General features: G+C 38.8%; 1 protein-coding gene across 3 annotated transcripts in view; it reads right to left on the minus strand.

Annotated features, from left to right (window-relative positions):
* Positions 1-12,268: 12,268 nt before the first annotated feature.
* The window catches only part of NEBL (nebulette), a 348,466-nt gene continuing 340,945 nt past the window's right edge, over positions 12,269-19,789 (minus strand). For 2 of the 3 annotated variants that reach the window (XM_060095442.1, XM_060095441.1), the window contains 2 exons: positions 13,955-14,061; positions 12,269-12,445 (listed from right to left, as the gene is read on the minus strand). In XM_060095442.1, coding sequence (XP_059951425.1) covers positions 12,269-12,445; positions 13,955-14,061 — 284 coding nt within the window. The remainder of the gene's footprint in view (positions 12,446-13,954; positions 14,062-19,789) is intronic. The other variant, XM_060095443.1, reaches the window with a different exon arrangement.

Below are 19,789 nucleotides of genomic sequence, written 5' to 3' on the forward strand. Positions count from 1 at the left end.
GTCTTTAAAGAGGTAATTAAGTTAAAATGAGGTAATGAGGCTGGGCTCTGGTCCAGTACTGACTGGTGTCCTTATAGGAGGAAATTTGGACACAGACAGAGAGGAGCCCGTGAAGACACGGGGGGAGGACGCCCATGTGCAGGCCAAGGAGAGAAGCCTCCGAAGAGACCGATCCCGCTCAGGTCTGGACCTTGGACTTCCAGTTTCCAGAACAGTGAGAAAATATCAACAAACTTCTGTTTAAGCGACCCAGTCTGCAGTACTCGGTTATGGCAGTCCTGGCAGACTAATTGGACTCCATACTCTTCTTCCTAGTCAGCCCTTCTCCTCCATACCCGACTCCTTCTCTGAATTGTCTATTTATACTTCCTCTCCTGCAAAGTTCTGTCCGTCTGTCTGTCTCTCTCTCTGTTCTGTACTGTCTCTGAGGTTTTACCACACCGCAATTGCATATGTAAAACTGATGGCATTCACAGTTTCTGTAACTAAAAGGGGTACTCACAAAAATTAAAACAAACAGTAGCGTTCAGTGTCAGAAAGGGCTTGATGGAACAAACAAACTGTTGATGGCAGTATAAATTAGAGGAAACTTTCTGGATGGTAATTTGGCCATACATACCAAATTGAAAACAAACAAACAAACATTCAGACACCAGTGTTGAATATCCCAAGCAACAGAATGACCAGGAAGACCAGGAAGTTGGGGGCAGGGAGAATGAACTGCAAACAGCCAAGAGCATGTGAAGAAAATGTTCAACCTCACCAGCAATCACAGAAATAAACGATGTAAAAGAGGAACCATCTGATAGTAGGTATCTAAATTGTAAATTTTGCTGAGTGACAAGTTAATAATAGTATTTATTAAAAGCCTTGAAATTATATGATCCTTTTATCCCAGCAATTCCCTTTTGATGGAATTTACCCTAAGGAAATAATAATATGAAAATATTCATTGCATTATTTTAAAAGGAAAACAATCTAAGTGTCCAGTAAGGTTAAATAATTCATACATATGATGGAATATTTTCCAAAAATTACTTAATGATAAAAGAAATTTTCATTATGCAACGTCAAATGGGAAAAAGGTCCATAAAATTGCATATAAGACAATTATTGTTAAAAATTTACACATATGTATCAATAAATACTCTGCAAGGATACACGGCAACACCCATAGTGGGCTTAGAAGTCACTTTTTCCTTCTCTTTACTCTTTTGAATGTTTTACAGTGAGGATGGATTACTTTTTTAAGTAGAGAACCAATACATTCTTTTAAAAACAGGAAACAGAAGGGACGGAATAAAAGGAAAGGAAAGCAAGGGGAAAACAGGATGGCACACAATGGGGAGGGGGTGATTTGTCACGAGCCCCAAATCTATCTTATGCGTCCAAATCCAAACCCTGCTGGCATCACAAGTGGGACAAATGTTTAAGTGTTTAAAAAGTGCTTGTGGAAATGACATTGAAAAACCAAGCTGGTTAGAAGTCCTGAGGCATTCTAACTACCCGAACGACAAGAGGTTTGAGTTTGGACCAGATGGTAGCTTCACTCATCCTATTAAAGTCCCCCCGGGAGAAGAAAGGGCTGGACATGGAACAGAACGCTTTCTGACTTCAAATCAGTGCTCTAAAGACCCTGTTCTCCTTTTATCTTAATTTGCAGTTGCAGAGTCTTAAAGGAAATGAGATACTGCCTTCCCGACCTGTGATATGAGAGTCTGGACACCATCACTTCTTCTGCTACTCCAAAGTGTCCTTGCCATGGTTTGGGTGATCAAAGCAGGGCACCGCCTGGGATCACTTTCCTCAGCGCTCACAGCTGTGCAGCAGAGCCAGTATTGGGACATTAAAGGAACAAGAAGAGCAGCTCCAGATAAGCGCTCACTCTCCTCCTCACCATCTGAACCAGACAGAGCGGACATCAAGAGCAACAGTGTGTGAGGGGAGAGGCACAGTGACCGAAGACAGAGGAGCTAGGTTTTTATCCACCCTTCAAAGTACAGCCATTCGATTAGGATAGAGACACCAACTTTTTCAGGCCCTGGTCTTCCAATCAATACAACGAGACAATCATGCCATGTCTTCCTGACGGTAGGGGTTTGACTGAAGGTCTCTGCTCCCCTGAAAATCTGTGAGTCCAAAGGCAACAAGTGTGGAAGGGCACACATGCTGCTGGTTGAAACTTGTCCCTCTCAGAGATGTGAGACACCCAAATTCTACCTAACACAGGACCTACTCAGCTCCGCTCCGATTAACATGGCTTTCTCAGACTTTAAAGAAAAAAAAAAGTCCATATAAAGGCTGGGGCATCACACAGTACTAAATTCAAAGACTATATCCCAACTTGTACTCACACAAAGTGAATTTTCAGCATTTTCCAGATGCTTTCTAAATCCATCGTTCCCCCAGAAAAGCTCAGCAACACAACTGAGTGCGGCATTATTTTGTGGACATGACAAAACTGCAAAGACGTGGGAAGATAACCAAGGCCAACACAGAGAAACTCTACCTCCTGAGACTGGAATAATTTTGAAAGACCCAATTCCAGCTGAAGCAAAAGCTTTGACCTTTCATCCAAGTGAGGCCTTGGGCTCTTCAGATCCGCCCTTGCCCCAGCTACGTCTTTCCTTCTCTTTCCTGCGATGCTACCGTTCCACAGGTATTCACTCACTCACCTGACATGGGCATCTTTGGTATAGGACTTCTTTTGGCTGATAACTCCCCTCCACCCCAATCAATCACAATGTAGATCTTGGATCTGGGCCGAAATATAACTAAATTTACTCTGCCAAATTCTTAAGGATTCTACATTATGAAACTACCATTTTAGGGTCTCCATCATGATCAAGTAGCATATCAAGACCAGAAGCCCCATTTGAAGTTCTGAAAATGTTTCAATACCCTTCAGGCATGAAATCTTTCAATACTACTAAGAGCTGACCTACTATAATAATGTTCTCATACCATAAACATTTTTATTTGCCTGCTTTGAAAAATAAATCATCGTAGGAGCCATCCTCTCCCCCACTCTCACACCTTTCTTGGACTTAAATCATGGAAGATGGAAAAATCTCCCCATGCCCGTCCCTTGTTTTTCTGGGTGGAGGATGGCTGCAGGCCATCCACATTCACCTGGACCACTGGGTGGTCACACAAAACAAGTTTGTCCCCCGGGTTTTCAGGCACTTCTTCTCCGGACCCCACTAAAATGAATGTAAAACAGTGGGCATATGGTTGTAAACAAAAGAAACTGTGTTACAATACAAATATGATGGCTGTAGTTGGATCATCAGAGCTACCCTTTTTGGAAGAAAAGCAGCATAACAAAAAGATGTAGAAGTTCAGAAATCGCTTTATGTGGCATCATCTTGAAAGTCAAAACACTTCTTTCTAAAAGAAAGATGTACATGCAGCCAGGAAGTATTTATAAATATCAGGAAGTGTTCCCACACAGGCATTATATTATGAGAGCCAAATACATCCAAAATATTATCGATCATGAATTTAACTGGGGCAAGGGTACCCCAGATAAAATGTGCAAACATACTGTCAGATTTTTAAAGGAGACAGATGTTCAACAATCTTGCCAGAATTCTATAAACAAAGCTATGATTTACCTCCAAGCAAGGACTTATTGTAAATAATTACCAACAACTATCTTGCTCTGTGAGTGATTTTTCCCTGTGTTGTCCAGTTAATGTTGAAAATCTAACTCATATCACATAGTAGATGGAAGGACAATTCCCAAATCTGTGGAATCTAAAACAGGAGAGAACAGCATTTTTAATCAATGGTTCTGCTGCAGACTGTATGACCGTAAACTCCAGTAAGCACACGCTTTCCAAAAATACTCAAGGAGGAAGTAAGGAGACAGGAAAGTCTACATAATAACCAATTATCCAAAAAAGGAAGTGAAGTATTCCACATCTGTACAACTTTGTGTATATAATTAACTCTTTGCAACCTGCTGACTTTCTAAGTGGAGTAAGTCATAATTAGAATAATCAAAGGGTAGGGCATGCACACATATGCATGCACGTGCATACCCCAACTTTTGTTCATGAAAATTTAATTGTATGAAAATTACGAAAACCTGCCATTGCTATTTAAACTAAAATCTGGCAGAAGACTAGAGTATTTCTATCATTAGCTGCCAGTGACTAAATCTTCCCACGCATCTAAGGCTTAGAAGGACTGAGGCAGCTCTCAGTGCAGCTTTCAGCTCAGTTCAAAGAGCAGATCCTCAAAGAAGTCTTCCACACCCTCCCCTGCGCCGAGTCCACAGGTCACCCCGGCCCAGCTATAAGAACTCAGGGAGCACTAGGCTTTCCTTTCATAACATCTCTTAAACTGCAATGAAACAATTAACTGTATTAAGTATACACAACTGTATACAAGTGTATAAATGTATATCATTGGTTGTTTAATGTAAGTCTCCCCTACCAATATAGTATGAAAGTTCCTGTGTTCTGTTCCTTGAATCACATAAGCATTGAATAAATCCATGCTGAGTAAGTTACAGTTACTGCTTCATTCACCTTAATCAAGAACTGTCACCGAGGAAACCTGGAAGAATTAGGTATTTCTGAAAGCTCTGCAAAAACAATTCAGCTTTTGTCACTGGGACGCCAGTGCCTGAGTTACTCTCTAAGGTGGCCCAGTCGTTCCCATGTTCTTTTCCAAACACTTAGAAATTGATGAGAACATTCCTCTCCCTATCCTTTCTTTGTACAAACCCACTGGTTGAAGTTAAATTCATCTGTTATTAATTACTGATACCCTTCATAGAGCCTAGGGAAACAACTTCTAACGAAAGTTGTTTTCAGTAGCATATATACAGTGTAATATGTCGCATCATAAAAGAAAAGAGAAGAAAATTATTTAAGACCACCTTGGAACATTTCAACTGCAAAAATGTAATTGGCACTTCAATCACGTTGGCCACTTGGTGTTTCGTTTGGGGGACACCCTGCAAGTGTTTCCAACATTCATGAAATTTGTTCCTTATCGAGACAGGGGGAGGTGGCCTCACATTGGCAGCAGGACCAGGATGGAACCTTGAGCATCTGACATGGAGTGTGGCCATCCCCTCTGCAGCAGGGGCTGGGGGTCCCTACTCTCAGGAGCTGCCATTAGCAAGAATCAGTGTCTTCCCATCTCCAGGGCTCGTGCCACCACCAACCATCCACTTTATTTTTTGCCCCATCTGTCCTAAATATCTTTTCCCTATCTCATGAGCTTTCCCCATCTCATGCTTTCTGCTTACTCACAGCTCTGCTTACTCTTGACTTCCTCCTCCTTTCTCTATGTCTTTTAGCTTTTAATAATCAGACCAGTTAACCAACCTGCTCTATATTGTGAACTTGGGCTCCTCAGGAAGATGTGGACAGGTTCAGTGACCATCATCTCTGTTGGGCAAAGTTCTTGTGAGGCTCCTATCAAGGGCTCCTGGGCATGCTATAGATGGGTCACCTCAATCCAGCCGCCTGTCATGAGTAGCGAGATAACAAAAGTTAATAAGGGCCACGTGGCCTTGGGTAGAAACCCTCTGGAAAAAGTGGGCTGGCTCAAGAACCAGAAACGAATCCATTTTAAAAGCAATCGAGTAACTAAATTTGGAATGCAGAAAAGTTCCTTATTTTCTCAAGTGAAATAACATCCATTCAGATTTTGCTCATTTCTCTATTTTAGTCTATTATTCTCTTCCATGTTTGCTACTTAAAAAAAAAGTGAAAGCAAAGATCAAAATGCCACAGTATAAATACAAAATCAGTAACTGGGTCCTTTGTTCTAATACTGACTTTTCACCCTTTAAACCCATTTTCTCATTCTATTTTTCATCAGAACTCTGCTGCTCCCAAGTACAAATATAAATGGACAAAGGCCTGAGAATTTTGCTTAGAACTGCAGAAAGTAGTTGAAGTTCACACTTGGACCATATCCAGTTTTCTGCCATCACAAAACTCTATTCAACCCCCCTGCTTAGGAGAAGCAAATTACATAAAGAAAGGAACAAAACTTTCCTTTAATCTACTTTTCAATTTGTTATGTGTAAGTATTTTTGTAAAAAGTTACTTTGGTAGACTTCTAGTGGTCACATATGTCTCAATTACCTGTACAACTAACTTCACAAATTTTTAAGTTAATAAAAATATAAGCATAGTTTATTCTAAAACTAAATTATTTTAATTCAGAAAAAAAAAAATCTTACTAAGTTACTCATTTCTCTGTGGGTTGGGTTCCAAAGAGTAAAATCTGTGAGCATGGTGGGGAAAAAAAACTTCGAGAGAAAAAAAGTAAATTCTTCAAATAAATAAATAAGCAAGCTGTTTTGTCATTTGAAATATTATCAGTATGCTTCCTGATTAATATCATACAAATATTCATTTCATACTTTTGGAATATGAGAAACACAAAATTCAAGATTATGAAGAGGGTTTATTCTGTGAGCAAGAGCACTAAATGTGTCATCAGCAGAGTTTATCAGTTTACAATTAGGAGGGTTTAGGCACCATCAAAGAGGAGCTTTTACAAAATAACACAATAAAGCTAAGATCCTCATCTCAGTAGATTTATATGAGGGCAAAAAAAGGAAGTAACTCACTTTTTCCAACTATGGGAAACAGGAAAAAAGCAATTCTCCTCTATGATAAATGAGCCATTCTAAGCTGGGAAATCAGAGCATCTCTCTGTTTCATGCACTCAGTTTGTGCATTTTCTATTCTTTGCTGCAAGCTGTTTCTTTCATCTTACAAATACAAGAAAATTAAAACTGTACTATTGAGGACATATGAGGAATTTAATCTTGAAAGAAGTGAACTACGATGATGTATTACTATAGTACTTTGATATAAAATCAGAAGGAGACTGAGCTTGCAAAAGCATAATATTGTTATCATTTAAAGCTAAGTTTATTTGGGGGAAGAAGACACATTCTGAATGACTCACCAAGGTTAGTGCACTGAGGCCACCACAGACCTTCGAGGCCATTTGACGTGAGTTGTCTCGATAAACCCATACCCAGGGTATTATCAATGACCCCTGCTCCAAGAAACCAAGGTGAGAACCAACAAGTGGAACCATTTTGTTATATCCTGCATTTATTTAAGCAAACCGAATGTGTAGAGATAGGAAATTAAAGCGTTATAATGTTTTACAAATACAGAAAGAAGACACAGAATAATAATACCCTGGAGAGAGCGCATCTGAGAACAGGGTTCTATCACAGGAGAACACTTGCAGGGACCACTTGGAAGCCAAGGCCGATGCATCCATCTGTCATTCTTGTTCTGACATCGTTGACGTCATTTTAACAGATAAATCAGCGATCTGCTCTTAAACGAATGGTAATACTAATGATTATGGTAGCCGTGAAGGGTTTGTGAGTAGCTATCTATACATACATGATGCTAGGCTTAATGTGTTATTTCAATGCCGCTGTACATTATGCAGGGGGAAATAACGTCTTGTTACACAATTACTGTGACATCCACTGAAATGTGAACTAGTTTGCATAGGTTAGTCCTTTGGGCAGCACGATGTTGCTCTAGTCCACCAAGGCTTAAAGATTCACAGTGTAGAGGAAAAAAACATGAATTAAAGCATTTCTACTAAAATATATTTTAATAGCTGGTGTTAACAATTTGCATAACAAAAGCCAGATTATATTAATAACATTGTATTGTTCTGTAAGCCCCTTCATTTTAAAAACATGAAGTGTTTCCTGTAAAACTGTATGCTCTCAAAGTTAGTACAATCTTGCAAATTAATCATCGATGACAATTCTACATATTTTGAAGCAAAGAGAAGCCAATCTGCACAATGATTCAATTTTGGGTTTTAATCACAGGTCAAAGACCAACGGTTCCACACCCCTCCTGTAACACACTCGGTGCTGCTTCTAAACGCTCAGCAGTTCGTTGTATGAACACGGAAGAAGGGAACTGTGATGCAGTTTTCTCTTTTCCTTTAAAATAAATCATTCTTAACAGCAACTGGATTACAAAGAAGTATATACTATGCAAATTGAATACCACATATCAAACACAAAAAGCATATGGAATTCCCATGAAGATACGGAAGTAACATGGACAACTGGGGAGGAGATTTGCCTTAGGGATCCTTCCAGGCTTGTGGATCAGGGAATGATGACCACAGAAGCATCGTACAATGTCTTGAGTTTTTTGGATCAGCACTGGTTGACAGTGCCTGGAAAGAACCCTAATGGGCATGGAATACTTCAGAAAGAGACCTTCGTTTTAGCATTCTTAACTTCGTTTACACAGCTTCTTATTAACTAAAGCTTTCTCACCTCCATGTCGAGTTACCCCAAACAACCGTACTCTAGCCACTTTCAGATTATCAGAAGCAAATAGCTAAGGTATAATGAATTTATGAAGTGAATTTCATCTTGTGTAATGAATTCAGCCTCATAACATAATTCTTCTATCTTACAATAGGTATTTTAAATCTCAAACCTAAAGTTAATGTTTATGCATCTCAACTATATATAAATCCACGAAGAACCTTTCAGAAATAGACGGAAGAAGTCAGTATTTTCTAAACCTCTAGAGGTAAAATACAATCATCTATCACCTTTCGTATCTGTCAGGAGCATCTCACTTCCCCACCATAAAAAATACCAATCATATAATAAAATATTACTATAGAATAGGCAGAAGCTTGCTTGCTTGGTTTTCTTTCCAAGACCATAGTGAATAAACAAGGGTAATCAAAAAGGCACCTATATATATTTTTATATCTCTATATTATAATTTTGGTATAAACTATAATATATCCACTTTATATAGGGAGGTGTATTAAAGGATCACACACATTTTCTTTATCTTTTCATTAAAAACATTCCACTGGAGATGGACAAACCTGAAAAAGAGATGCACCTTGAGCTTCCACTGTGTGTTTAGAAAAGTCTGCTTCCCAAATCCCCGAGTGTTGTCTAGCTCAACATGGAGGATAAAGGAAAGAAACACTGTGGCAAGACTGGCGAAAATGTATCTCCGTCATCCTCATGCAATGAACCTGGTGGCAAGAGAGGGGCTGCTCTAATCGCATCCATATTCATACAAGGTGCTCCTGGGAATTGTGCTTGCAAATTCCTGTGTGGTGTCTGAGGTGGGGGAGGCCTGAGAAGATGCAGGGACAGCGTGGAGATCTGACAGCCAGATAAATATTTCAAAGTGGGCTACACTGCGGATGTGTAAACAATAACAAGAAGACATGAAGACTTTGTCTTGCCACAGGTTAGAAATAGAAAGCTTTCCCAGAGAACGAGAATTAGTAAAAATGCCTACTACAAAAACTTACACCAAAAGCAATATATTCTGTTGCCATGCTCTTCTCAAGAGAGAGATGATCCATGTACAGTTCTGTTTTCGGAACTTTGAAAAGCGATCAAACTGCCCTTGTGCTTTTATCAGGTTTGAGAACACATTTAGAAAATCAGGTGCATGCTCTCTGTGCTCGGGCATTTACACAGTTTTCTTTAACTTGATTTTTAAAAGGATTGTTTTTGAAACCATTCTTGAGCTGTCAGAGTTATATGTAGCATCTGCCTGCTGCCAAATCGAAGGCGAGAGGGGGAGTGTGGAACGGAGAAAAGTTGTTCGAGAATACAGTTTTGAAAATGATGCTGTAAAAATAGCACTTTGGTTTTATACATCTATTGTTTCCTATATTTCTGCTGAGATGCTTAATATCCTGACAGGCTTTAGTAATGGTGACAACACTATCAAATCATAGCATCAGGAACATGTGCAACTTGTTCTCCCTCAGTCTTTATTGTAAAGTAACTGCCCTCTAGTTAAATTCTGATCCGATCTTAATTCCTAAAGGCTGGAAAGCAGAAACATTTTACTATGCAAATATTATGTGAAGCTTAAAATTTTAGGAGAATTATTCCCCAAATAAGTATTGACGTTTACATTCAGTGAATCTGATTTTGAAATCAGTGGATGAGAAAAACAATGAAACGTCAAGCTGTTACTTTATGGTTACTTCCCCGATTATAATCATCATTTCAAATCGGTTTCCTTTGAGCTTCCTATAAATGTGCTATTTATCAAAAATTGTACCCGTCTTACATTTCATCTGCAAATTTAATCAACAACTACTCTTTTATAATCACAAAAAAGTAGTCTGTCTGGATGAATCTTAAATAGTTACTTAATGGTATAATAAAACTAAGCAAGCTTATTGCCCTCAGTTTTAATGCACAGAAATTTTTGCAAGAATATTCCAAGCTCCGCTTGTCTTTGCAGATTTTTGTATAAGACACCAAGACCGATATGGGGTTTAATCAGCTGAATCACAACTGGTCATTTCAATGACAGAAAATCAGCCAAGCTGGCTATGTGGTAATATGTAAAACCCCCTCAAAACATCTCTAGTTATTTACCTGAATTTTTCTCTTTTCAATTTTACATCAGTGTCATGTAGATGCAGCTTGAATGTAATAAAGCTTATTTAATTACTCTTTTAGCCCGATAAAAATAAGACTACAGGTTTTCAAAATGATGTGCTTACTTTTCAAAGGTGTAAATGAATTAACATTTGCCTTTGGACCAATAAACATTTCAGTAAAAGATGTTTTACAGCATATTTTGTTAATTTCTTTGAATATATCATTAAGGCAGAAAGCCCCAAGGCCCATACATTTGATTGCATTTTTGTAACTTTACTTTTTCAGTTTCATTACAGATATAGAGTCAGACCCTACATGACTGCTACCCTGTTGCAAGTCTCACTAATGGGCATGGTCAGAAAAACACAGAGTTGCTGATGGACCTTAGTCTCTCCCGTGATCTTGACTGTGGACTCCAGGTAAAACTTCACAACATGACGGTCACGGCTGTGAATCCAGCAAGAGCCTGCAAAGTCACTCATTTGGAAATGAAAATGTGACAACGATCTCTTTTTTAATGAACAACCTGTTGGGCCTGTACCTCAAATCTCTGTTGACATCCCAGTCTCACCCCTGGATGTGATTTACAAAATAAAAACCAGAAAGTGGAAAGGAAGTCTTTTCATTAAGCGGTTTCAGTGGCTAGATTCCCATTCCAGAATCTGAATACCATTTTCTCAGATAAGAAACCAGATCACCTGTCTCTCTGTGCGGAGCTGGTCATCTTTTGTTCGCTGGCTTCCCCCAGCACACTTCGTATGCCAACTCTGTACCTGGCTTTTATGAAGTTTTCTTTGCTTTTAAATCAATAGCGGCATTAAGTTAATGAAAGCTGTTCAATAAACACCTAAATCACTTATTTGCTAGAGTATACATCTATTTCCTAAGGTGTAAATCCTTCAAAACTAGAGTGCAATGCGGCAAGAGAATCTCAAGCAACTTTTCAAGTTATGTTTTTCTGATGAGCTGGCAACTAGAGGAAAGGGCTTTTAGATATCAGCCACACTTTTTGTTTTAATAACAGGAGCAGGCAGTGCAGCTGCCTATGTTACAGAAGCTTGAACCTACATGACATGCAACAGGGTAAAAGGCTATTAGTATTAGGGAAATAATATAGATGACCTTAAAATTTGCCCTTTGTAGAGTAGCTGTGAAGTAATTTGGTCCTGACATTCTATGCAGCCAAGCATATACTTAGGTCCATAGAATGTAAATGGAGAGTAGGATATACCTCGGTACAAATGAGAAATAAATAGACCCAAGTTGGCCCAGGGAACAAGGAAATTTTTTTGTTCAGTAGAAGTTTCTAGATCCCTAAGGCCACCAGTCAATATAATTTTAACCAAACTGTCATTCTGCCACTGCTTACATTTAATATATTTAGGCAATTTTCACTTGAATTGGAAATTGCCTCGTGACTCAAAAGCTAAATGGTTTTTAAATTATCGGCTGTGTTACTGAATTAAGAGGACTGGCTTCTGGTGATTCCAAAGTGACAGCTATTTCATATACTTGTGACATTTAAGGGACAATCAACGTCTCTATTAAAGTCTACAAAAATACATTTTCCCAGAAGGGTTCACGATAGCCAATCAAAGGAAAACATTAACACAATTAGCAGCACCAGGTCTCCAGACCTAATTATTTTGTTTATACGAATTACCGAAAATGCTGCTGTTTTCAGCCCAGAAGTCATTCCTTCTTCCTGGTACCTGCGTGTCTAATTGTCAAAGGAAGGATAGATTACTGTAAAATAACTGCCAAGTTGTCTTAAAAGTATCTTCTATCTTTTAAAAAGATTACGTTTAGTGTACATTAGAACAAAGCTCAAAGGGCAAGGAAAAATGATTAATTAACAAACTCAATGTAATTCGCTGGAAGCATCCCGGTTTTCCCAGTTCTCTGCACCGTGCCGTACATCCAGCCATCGTCGATGGGCTGCACGTTGACGATGTAGTCGCCATCCCTGAAGGAGACTTCATCTTCATCCTGGGCACTGTAATCGTACATGGCTCGGTAGGTCCTCTGAGGAAGGAAAGATGGGGTCACACGATGGACACCAAGATAGTCACAGCCGCAAATGCTGATCGCAACAAACCAACCCACACATAAAGTAACTATCAGGAATCTTCCCAAGCACATCTATATCTGGAGTCCTGCAAACCAGAGCGTACTGTCTGTCCTGACTGTGTTCATCTCAAGGTTACTAGTCTGGCAAAAGACGTAATACTGGGGGCCAGAATGGGGCCAGAGCAAGCCGCTAAATACAATAGCTAGCCCGTCAAAAAGTAAGCTCTGGAGCAGTAAAGCCACTCCCCCAGCTTCAGATAAGCCCAGAGACCTTAGATTATGTAGATTCTCCCCTAGTCCACATTCTTCAGAGAACAAAACCCACCACAGTGGCAGACAGGTCCAAGTCACTGCCAAATCACTACCGTCGGTCCTCTGGCAGAGGTAATGAACTTTACTAAAAATTTTTGTTTCCTCTTAAAAATATTTAAAACAAATAAAAGAAAAAATCCATAATATACTCAATAGGTTTTTGTATCACAGTGATAGAAATTTAGCATATAAATGTCCTGAATATTTAAGTACGTATAATTAAATCCTTGTTATAATGAGGAAATTTTTAAAATGAGTTTTACTATATTTGTTTTCATTTGAGGCCAAGAGTTTAGCTAATAATATCAGACAATCTCAAAATCAAGTGTATTCATAGACGGAGGAAACTGGCTGAGATGCAAAGAAGCTTAGAGTGAATAAAGATACCTTACTACCAGTTATAAAAAATAAGTAGGTCACAGACGTGTGACGTATAGCCCAGAAAAACAGTCAATAATATTATAATAACTTTAATGGTGCGTAATCCATAAAAACACCAAATCACTATGTTGTATACCTGAAACTAATATAATATTGTAAGTCAACTATACTTCAACAAAAATACATTTTAAAAAAGGTATTTTACAAGCTTAGAAGGGCCACCTGTTTCTAAGTGCACAGGCAAAGGCCAAGGGACTGTGTCGGGAGCCTGGAGAAGCAATTTCAGCATAAGATGCCACATTTGACTAAATGACCCGGAACACTGCTTCCAAGCCTTACATTCAGTGAATGAATCAGCACTCCAAGATTTCCAGAGGAGGACTCAAAGACATATGTTGGCTGTGTCATTTAGCTCTCAGTGGCCATTTTGATTAACTAGTTAACATGACCAGATATTTGTGCTTTTTTTACTGAATGAAGACCATAGTTGACTACTTCCAATCATGAGATAACAATTAGGATAAAGTACTGGTAGAGTCTTTGTATGTTTTACTGTTTACATGTTTTCTCATCGTGCCTTCCCTTCTCAACAGTTTACCCCTATATGTCTTCCACTTCTTTAGGGAAGCTTGTAAAAATGCAACACATCATCATTTACCCTTTATATAAAAAATGTACCATATTCAATTCAACAGTATTCTATATGCATTTATATTCTGGAGATAAAATATGAAAACCAGGGAAGGAGGAATGCTTCAAATGGGCACTTACTAGATTTGGTGAATGCTGCATTGACCTCATGGATGACAAGCTGGTCTGATGCATGTACCCATACCCTTGAGAATGGCTTTGCTGGTAGGCTCCAGGAAGAACAGGTGCTGGACATTAAACAGACACACACACACACAAAGAATCCTTAAACCGAGTCTCGAGGTACCCCTCCCAAGCCCTCAGGTGACCCCATGCTCTGCTAGACATTTCTGAAACAAAATGCCAGTTTCAGTGTCATGTGAAATTTGAAGAGTGATATTATAAGTGATCTCTAGAGCAGTATAAATTTCAGTAATTAAGGACATATATAGGTAATCAGTTTAACATGCAGTTAAATATGTTAGAAATATTTGTATTACTCTATTGCAGATGCTATGTTAAAACAACACAAATACAAAACAAAAATTTCCCGCAATCCCTTAACAAAATCCTGTTTTCATTTGGCCATATGATCCTTGTAGGTATTTTCCAAAATAAAAATAAGAAATTTGAAGGAATTTACAACAAGGACCTACTGTATAGCACAGGGAATTATGCTCAATATTTTATAATCACCTATAAGGGAAAAGAATCTGAAAAAGAACAGATTTACATATATATGCATAACTAAATCACTGTGTTGTACACCTGAAACTAACACAGCATTGTAAATCAACCATACTTCAATTAAAAAAAAAAAAAGAGACTTCCGGGTAAGATGGCGGAAGAGTAAGACGCAGAGATCACCTTCCTCCCCACAGATACACCAGAAATACAGCTACATGTGGAACAACTCCTACAGAACACCTACTGAACGCTGGCAGAAGACCCCAGACCTCCCAAAAGGCTCGCCCCGCACTCCGTGCCCCTCCCTCCCGCCCGGCCTGAGTGAGCCAGAGTCCCCGAAGAGGCTGTTCCTTTAACCCTGTCCTGTCTGAGCGAAGAACAGACGCCCTCCGGCGACCTACACGCAGAGGCGGGGCCAAATCCAAAGCTGAGACCCAGGAGCTGTGAGAACAAAGAAGAGAAAGGGAAACCTCTCCCAGCAGCCTCAGAAGCAGCGGATTAAAGCTCCACAATCAACTTCATGTACCCTGCATCTGTGGAATACATGAATAGACAACAAATCATCCCAAATTGAGGAGCCAGGAGTCAGTGCTGTGCCTCTGAGGTGGGAGAGCCAACTTCAGGACACTGGTCCACAAGAGACCTCCCAGCTCCACATAATATCAAACGGCGAAAATCTTCCAGAGATCTCCATCTCAACACCAGCACCCAGCTTCACTCAACGACCAGCAAGCTACAGTGCTGGACACCCTATGCCAAACAACTAGCAAGACAGGAACACAACGCCACCCATTAGCAGAGAGGCTGCCTCAAATCATAAAAAGTCCGCAAACACCCCAAAACACACCACCAGACGTGGACCTGCCCACCAGAAAGACAAGATCCAGCCTCATCCACCAGAACACAGGCAGTAGTCCCCTCCACCAAGAAGCCTACACAACCCACTAAACCAACCTTAGCCACTGGGGACAGACACCAAAAACAACGGGAACTACGAACCTGCAGCCTGCAAAGAGGAGACCCCAAACACAGTAACATAAGCAAAATGAGAAGACAGAAAAACACACAGCAGGAGAAGGAGCAAGATAAAAACCCACCAGACCTAACAAATGAAGAGGTAATAGGCAGTCTATCTGAAAAAGAATTCAGAATAATGATGGTAAAGATGATCCAAAATCTTGGAAATAGAATAGACAAAATGCAAGAAACAGTTAACAAGGACCTAGAAGAACTAAAGACGAATCAAGCATCGATTAAAAACACAATAAATGAAATAAAAAATACTCTAGATGGGATCAATAGCAGAATAACTGAGGCAGAAGAACGGATAAGTGAGGTGGAAGATAAAATAGTGGAAATAACTGCTGCACAGCAAAATAAAGAAAAAAGAATGAAAAGAACAGAGGACAGTCTCAGAGACCTCTGGGACAACATTAAACGCACCAACATTCGAATTATAGGGGTTCCAGAAGAAGAAGAGAAAAAGAAAGGGACTGAGAAAATATTTGAAGAGATTATAGTTGAAAACTTCCCTAATATGGGAAAGGAAATAGTTAATCAAGTCCAGGAGGCACAGAGAGTCCCATACAGAATAAATCCAAGGAGAAATACACCAAGACACATATTAATCAAACTGTCAAAAATTAAACACAAAGAAATCATATTAAAAGCAGCAAGGGAAAAACAACAAATAACACACAAGGGAATCCCCATCAGGATAACAGCTGATCTCTCAGCAGAAACTCTACAAGCCAGAAGGGAGTGGCAGGACATACTTAAAGTGATGAAGGAGAAAAACCTGCAACCAAGATTACTCTACCCAGCAAGGATCTCATTCAGATGTGATGGAGAAATTAAAACCTTTACAGACAAGCAAAAGCTGAGAGAGTTCAGCACCACCAAACCAGCTTTACAACAAATGCTAAAGGAACTTCTCTAGGCAAGAAACACAAGAGAAGGAAAAGAACTACAATAACGAACCCAAAACAATTAAGAAAATGGGAATAGGAACATACATATCAATAATTACCTTAAATGTAAATGGATTAAATGCTCCCACCAAAAGACACAGACTGGCTGAATGGATACAAAAACAAGACCCATATATATGCTGTCTACAAGAGACCCACTTCAGACCTAGAGACACATACAGACTGAAAGTAAGGGGATGGAAAAAGATATTCCATGCAAATGGAACCAAAAGAAAGCTGGAGTAGCATTTCTCATATCAGACAAAATAGACTTTAAAATAAAGACTATTAGAAGAGACAAAGAAGGACACTACATAATGATCAAGGGATCAATCCAAGAAGAAGATATAACAATTGTAAATATTTATGCACCAAACATAGGAGCACCTCAATACATAAGGGAAATATTAACAGCCATAAAAGGAGAAATCAACAGTAACACAATCATAGTAGGGGACTTTAACACCCCACTTTCACCAATGGACAGGTCATCCAAAATGAAAATAAATAAGGAAACACAAGCTTTAAATGATACATTAAACAAGATGGACTTAATTGATATTTATAGGACATTCCATCCAAAAACAACAGAATACACATTTTTCTCAAGTGCTCATGGAACATTCTCCAGGATAGATCATATCTTGGGTCACAAATCAAGCCTTGGTAAATTTAAGAAAATTGAAATTGTATCAAGTATCTTTTCCGACCACAATGCTATGAGACTAGATATCAATTACAGGAAAAGAGCTGTAAAACATACAAACACATGGAGGCTAAACAATACACTACTTAATAACGAAGTGATCACTGAAGAAATCAAAGAGGAAATTAAAAAATACCTAGAAACAAATGACAATGGAGACACGACGACCCAAAACCTATGGGATGCAGCAAAAGCAGTTCTAAGAGGGAAGTTTATGGCAATACAATCCCACCTTAAGAAACAGGAAATATCTCGAATAAACAACCTAACCTTGCACCTAAAGCAATTAGAGAAAGAAGAACAAAAACATCCCAAAGTTAGCAGAAGGAAAGAAATCATAAAAATCAGATCAGAAATAAATGAAAAAGAAATGAAGGAAACGATAGCAAAGATCAATAAAACTAAAAGCTGGTTCTTTGAGAAGATAAACAAAATTGATAAACCATTAGCCAGATTCATCAAGAAAAAAAGGGAGAAGACTCAAATCAATAGAATTAGAAATGAAAAAGGAGAAGTAACAACTGACACTGCAGAAATACAAAAGATCATGAGAGATTACTACAAGCAACTCTATGCCAATAAAATGGACAACCTGGAAGAAATGGACAAATTCTTAGAAATGCACAACCTGCCAAGACTGAATCAGGAAGAAATAGAAAATATGAACAGACCAATCACAAGCACTGAAATTGAAACTGTGATTAAAAATCTTCCAACAAACAAAAGCCCAGGACCAGATGGCTTCACAGGCGAATTCTATCAAGCATTTAGAGAAGAGCTAACACCTATCCTTCTCAAACTCTTCCAAAATATAGCAGAGGGAGGAACACTCCCAAACTCATTCTACGAGGCCACCATCACCTTGATACCAAAACCAGACAAGGATGTCACAAAGAAAGAAAACTACAGGCCAATATCACTGATGAACATAGATGCAAAAATCCTCAACAAAATACCAGCAAACAGAATCCAACAGCACATTAAAAGGATCATACACCATGATCAAGTGGGGTTTATTCCAGGAATGCAAGGATTCTTCAATATACGCAAATCAATCAATGTGATACACCATATTAATAAACTGAAGGAGAAAAACCATATGATCATCTCAATAGATGCAGAGAAAGCTTTTGACAAAATTCAACACCTATTTATGATAAAAACCCTGCAGAAAGTAGGCATAGAGGGAACTTTCCTCAACATAATAAAGGCCATATATGACAAACCCACAGCCAGCATCGTCCTCAATGGTGAAAAACTGAAACCATTTCCACTAAGATCAGGAACAAGACAAGGTTGCCCACTCTCACCACTCTTATTCAACATAGTTTTGGAAGTTTTAGCCACAGCAATCAGAGAAGAAAAGGAAATAAAAGGAATCCAAATGGGAAAAGAAGAAGTAAAGCTGTCACTGTTTGCAGATGACATGATACTATACATAGAGAATCCTAAAGATGCTACCAGAAAACTACTAGAGCTAATCAATGAATTTGGTAAAGTTGCAGGATACAAAATTAATGCACAGAAATCTCTGGCATTCCTATATACTAATGATGAAAAATCTGAAAGTGAAATCAAGGAAACACTCCCATTTACCATTGCAACAAAAAGAATAAAATATCTAGGAATAAACCTACCTAAGGAGACAAAAGACCTGTATGCAGAAAATTATAAGACACTGATGAAAGAAATTAAAGATGATACAAATAGATGGAGAGATGTACCATGTTCTTGGATTGGAAGAATCAACATTGTGAAAATGACTCTACTACCCAAAGCAATCTACAGATTCAATGCAATCCCTATCAAACTACCACTGGCATTTTTCACAGAACTAGAACAAAAAATTGCACAATTTGTATGGAAACACAAAAGACCCCGAATAGCCAAAGCAATCTTGAGAACGAAAAACGGAGCTGGAGGAATCAGGCTCCCTGACTTCAGACTATACTACAAAGCTACAGTAATCAAGACAGTATGGTACTGGCACAAAAACAGAAAGATAGATCAATGGAACAGGATAGAAAGCCCAGAGATAAACCCACGCACATATGGTCACCTTATCTTTGATAAAGGAGGCAGGAATGTACAGTGGAGAAAGGACAGTCTCTTCAATAAGTGGTGCTGGGAAAACTGGACAGGGACATGTAAAAGTATGAGATTAGATCACTCCCTAACACCATACACAAAAATTAGCTCAAAATGGATTAAAGACCTAAATGTAAGGCCAGACACTATCAAACTCCTAGAGGAAAACATAGGCAGAACACTCTATGACATAAATCACAGCAAGATCCTTTTTGACCCGCCTCCTAGAGAAATGGAAATAAAGACAAAAATAAACACATGGGACCTAATGAAACTTCAAAGCTTTTGCACAGCAAAGGAAACCATAAACAAGACCAAAAGACAACCCTCAGAATGGGAGAAAATATTTGCAAATGAAGCAACTGACAAAGGATTAATCTCCAAAATTTATAAGCAGCTCATGCAGCTCAATAGCAAAAAAACAAACAACCCAATCCAAAAATGGGCAGAAGACCTAAATAGACATTTCTCCACAGAAGATATACAGACAGCCAACAAACACATGAAAGGATGCTCAACATCTTT

Source organism: Mesoplodon densirostris, chromosome 4, assembly GCF_025265405.1.
Source record: "Mesoplodon densirostris isolate mMesDen1 chromosome 4, mMesDen1 primary haplotype, whole genome shotgun sequence".
NCBI classification, from domain to species: Eukaryota; Metazoa; Chordata; class Mammalia; order Artiodactyla; family Ziphiidae; genus Mesoplodon; species Mesoplodon densirostris.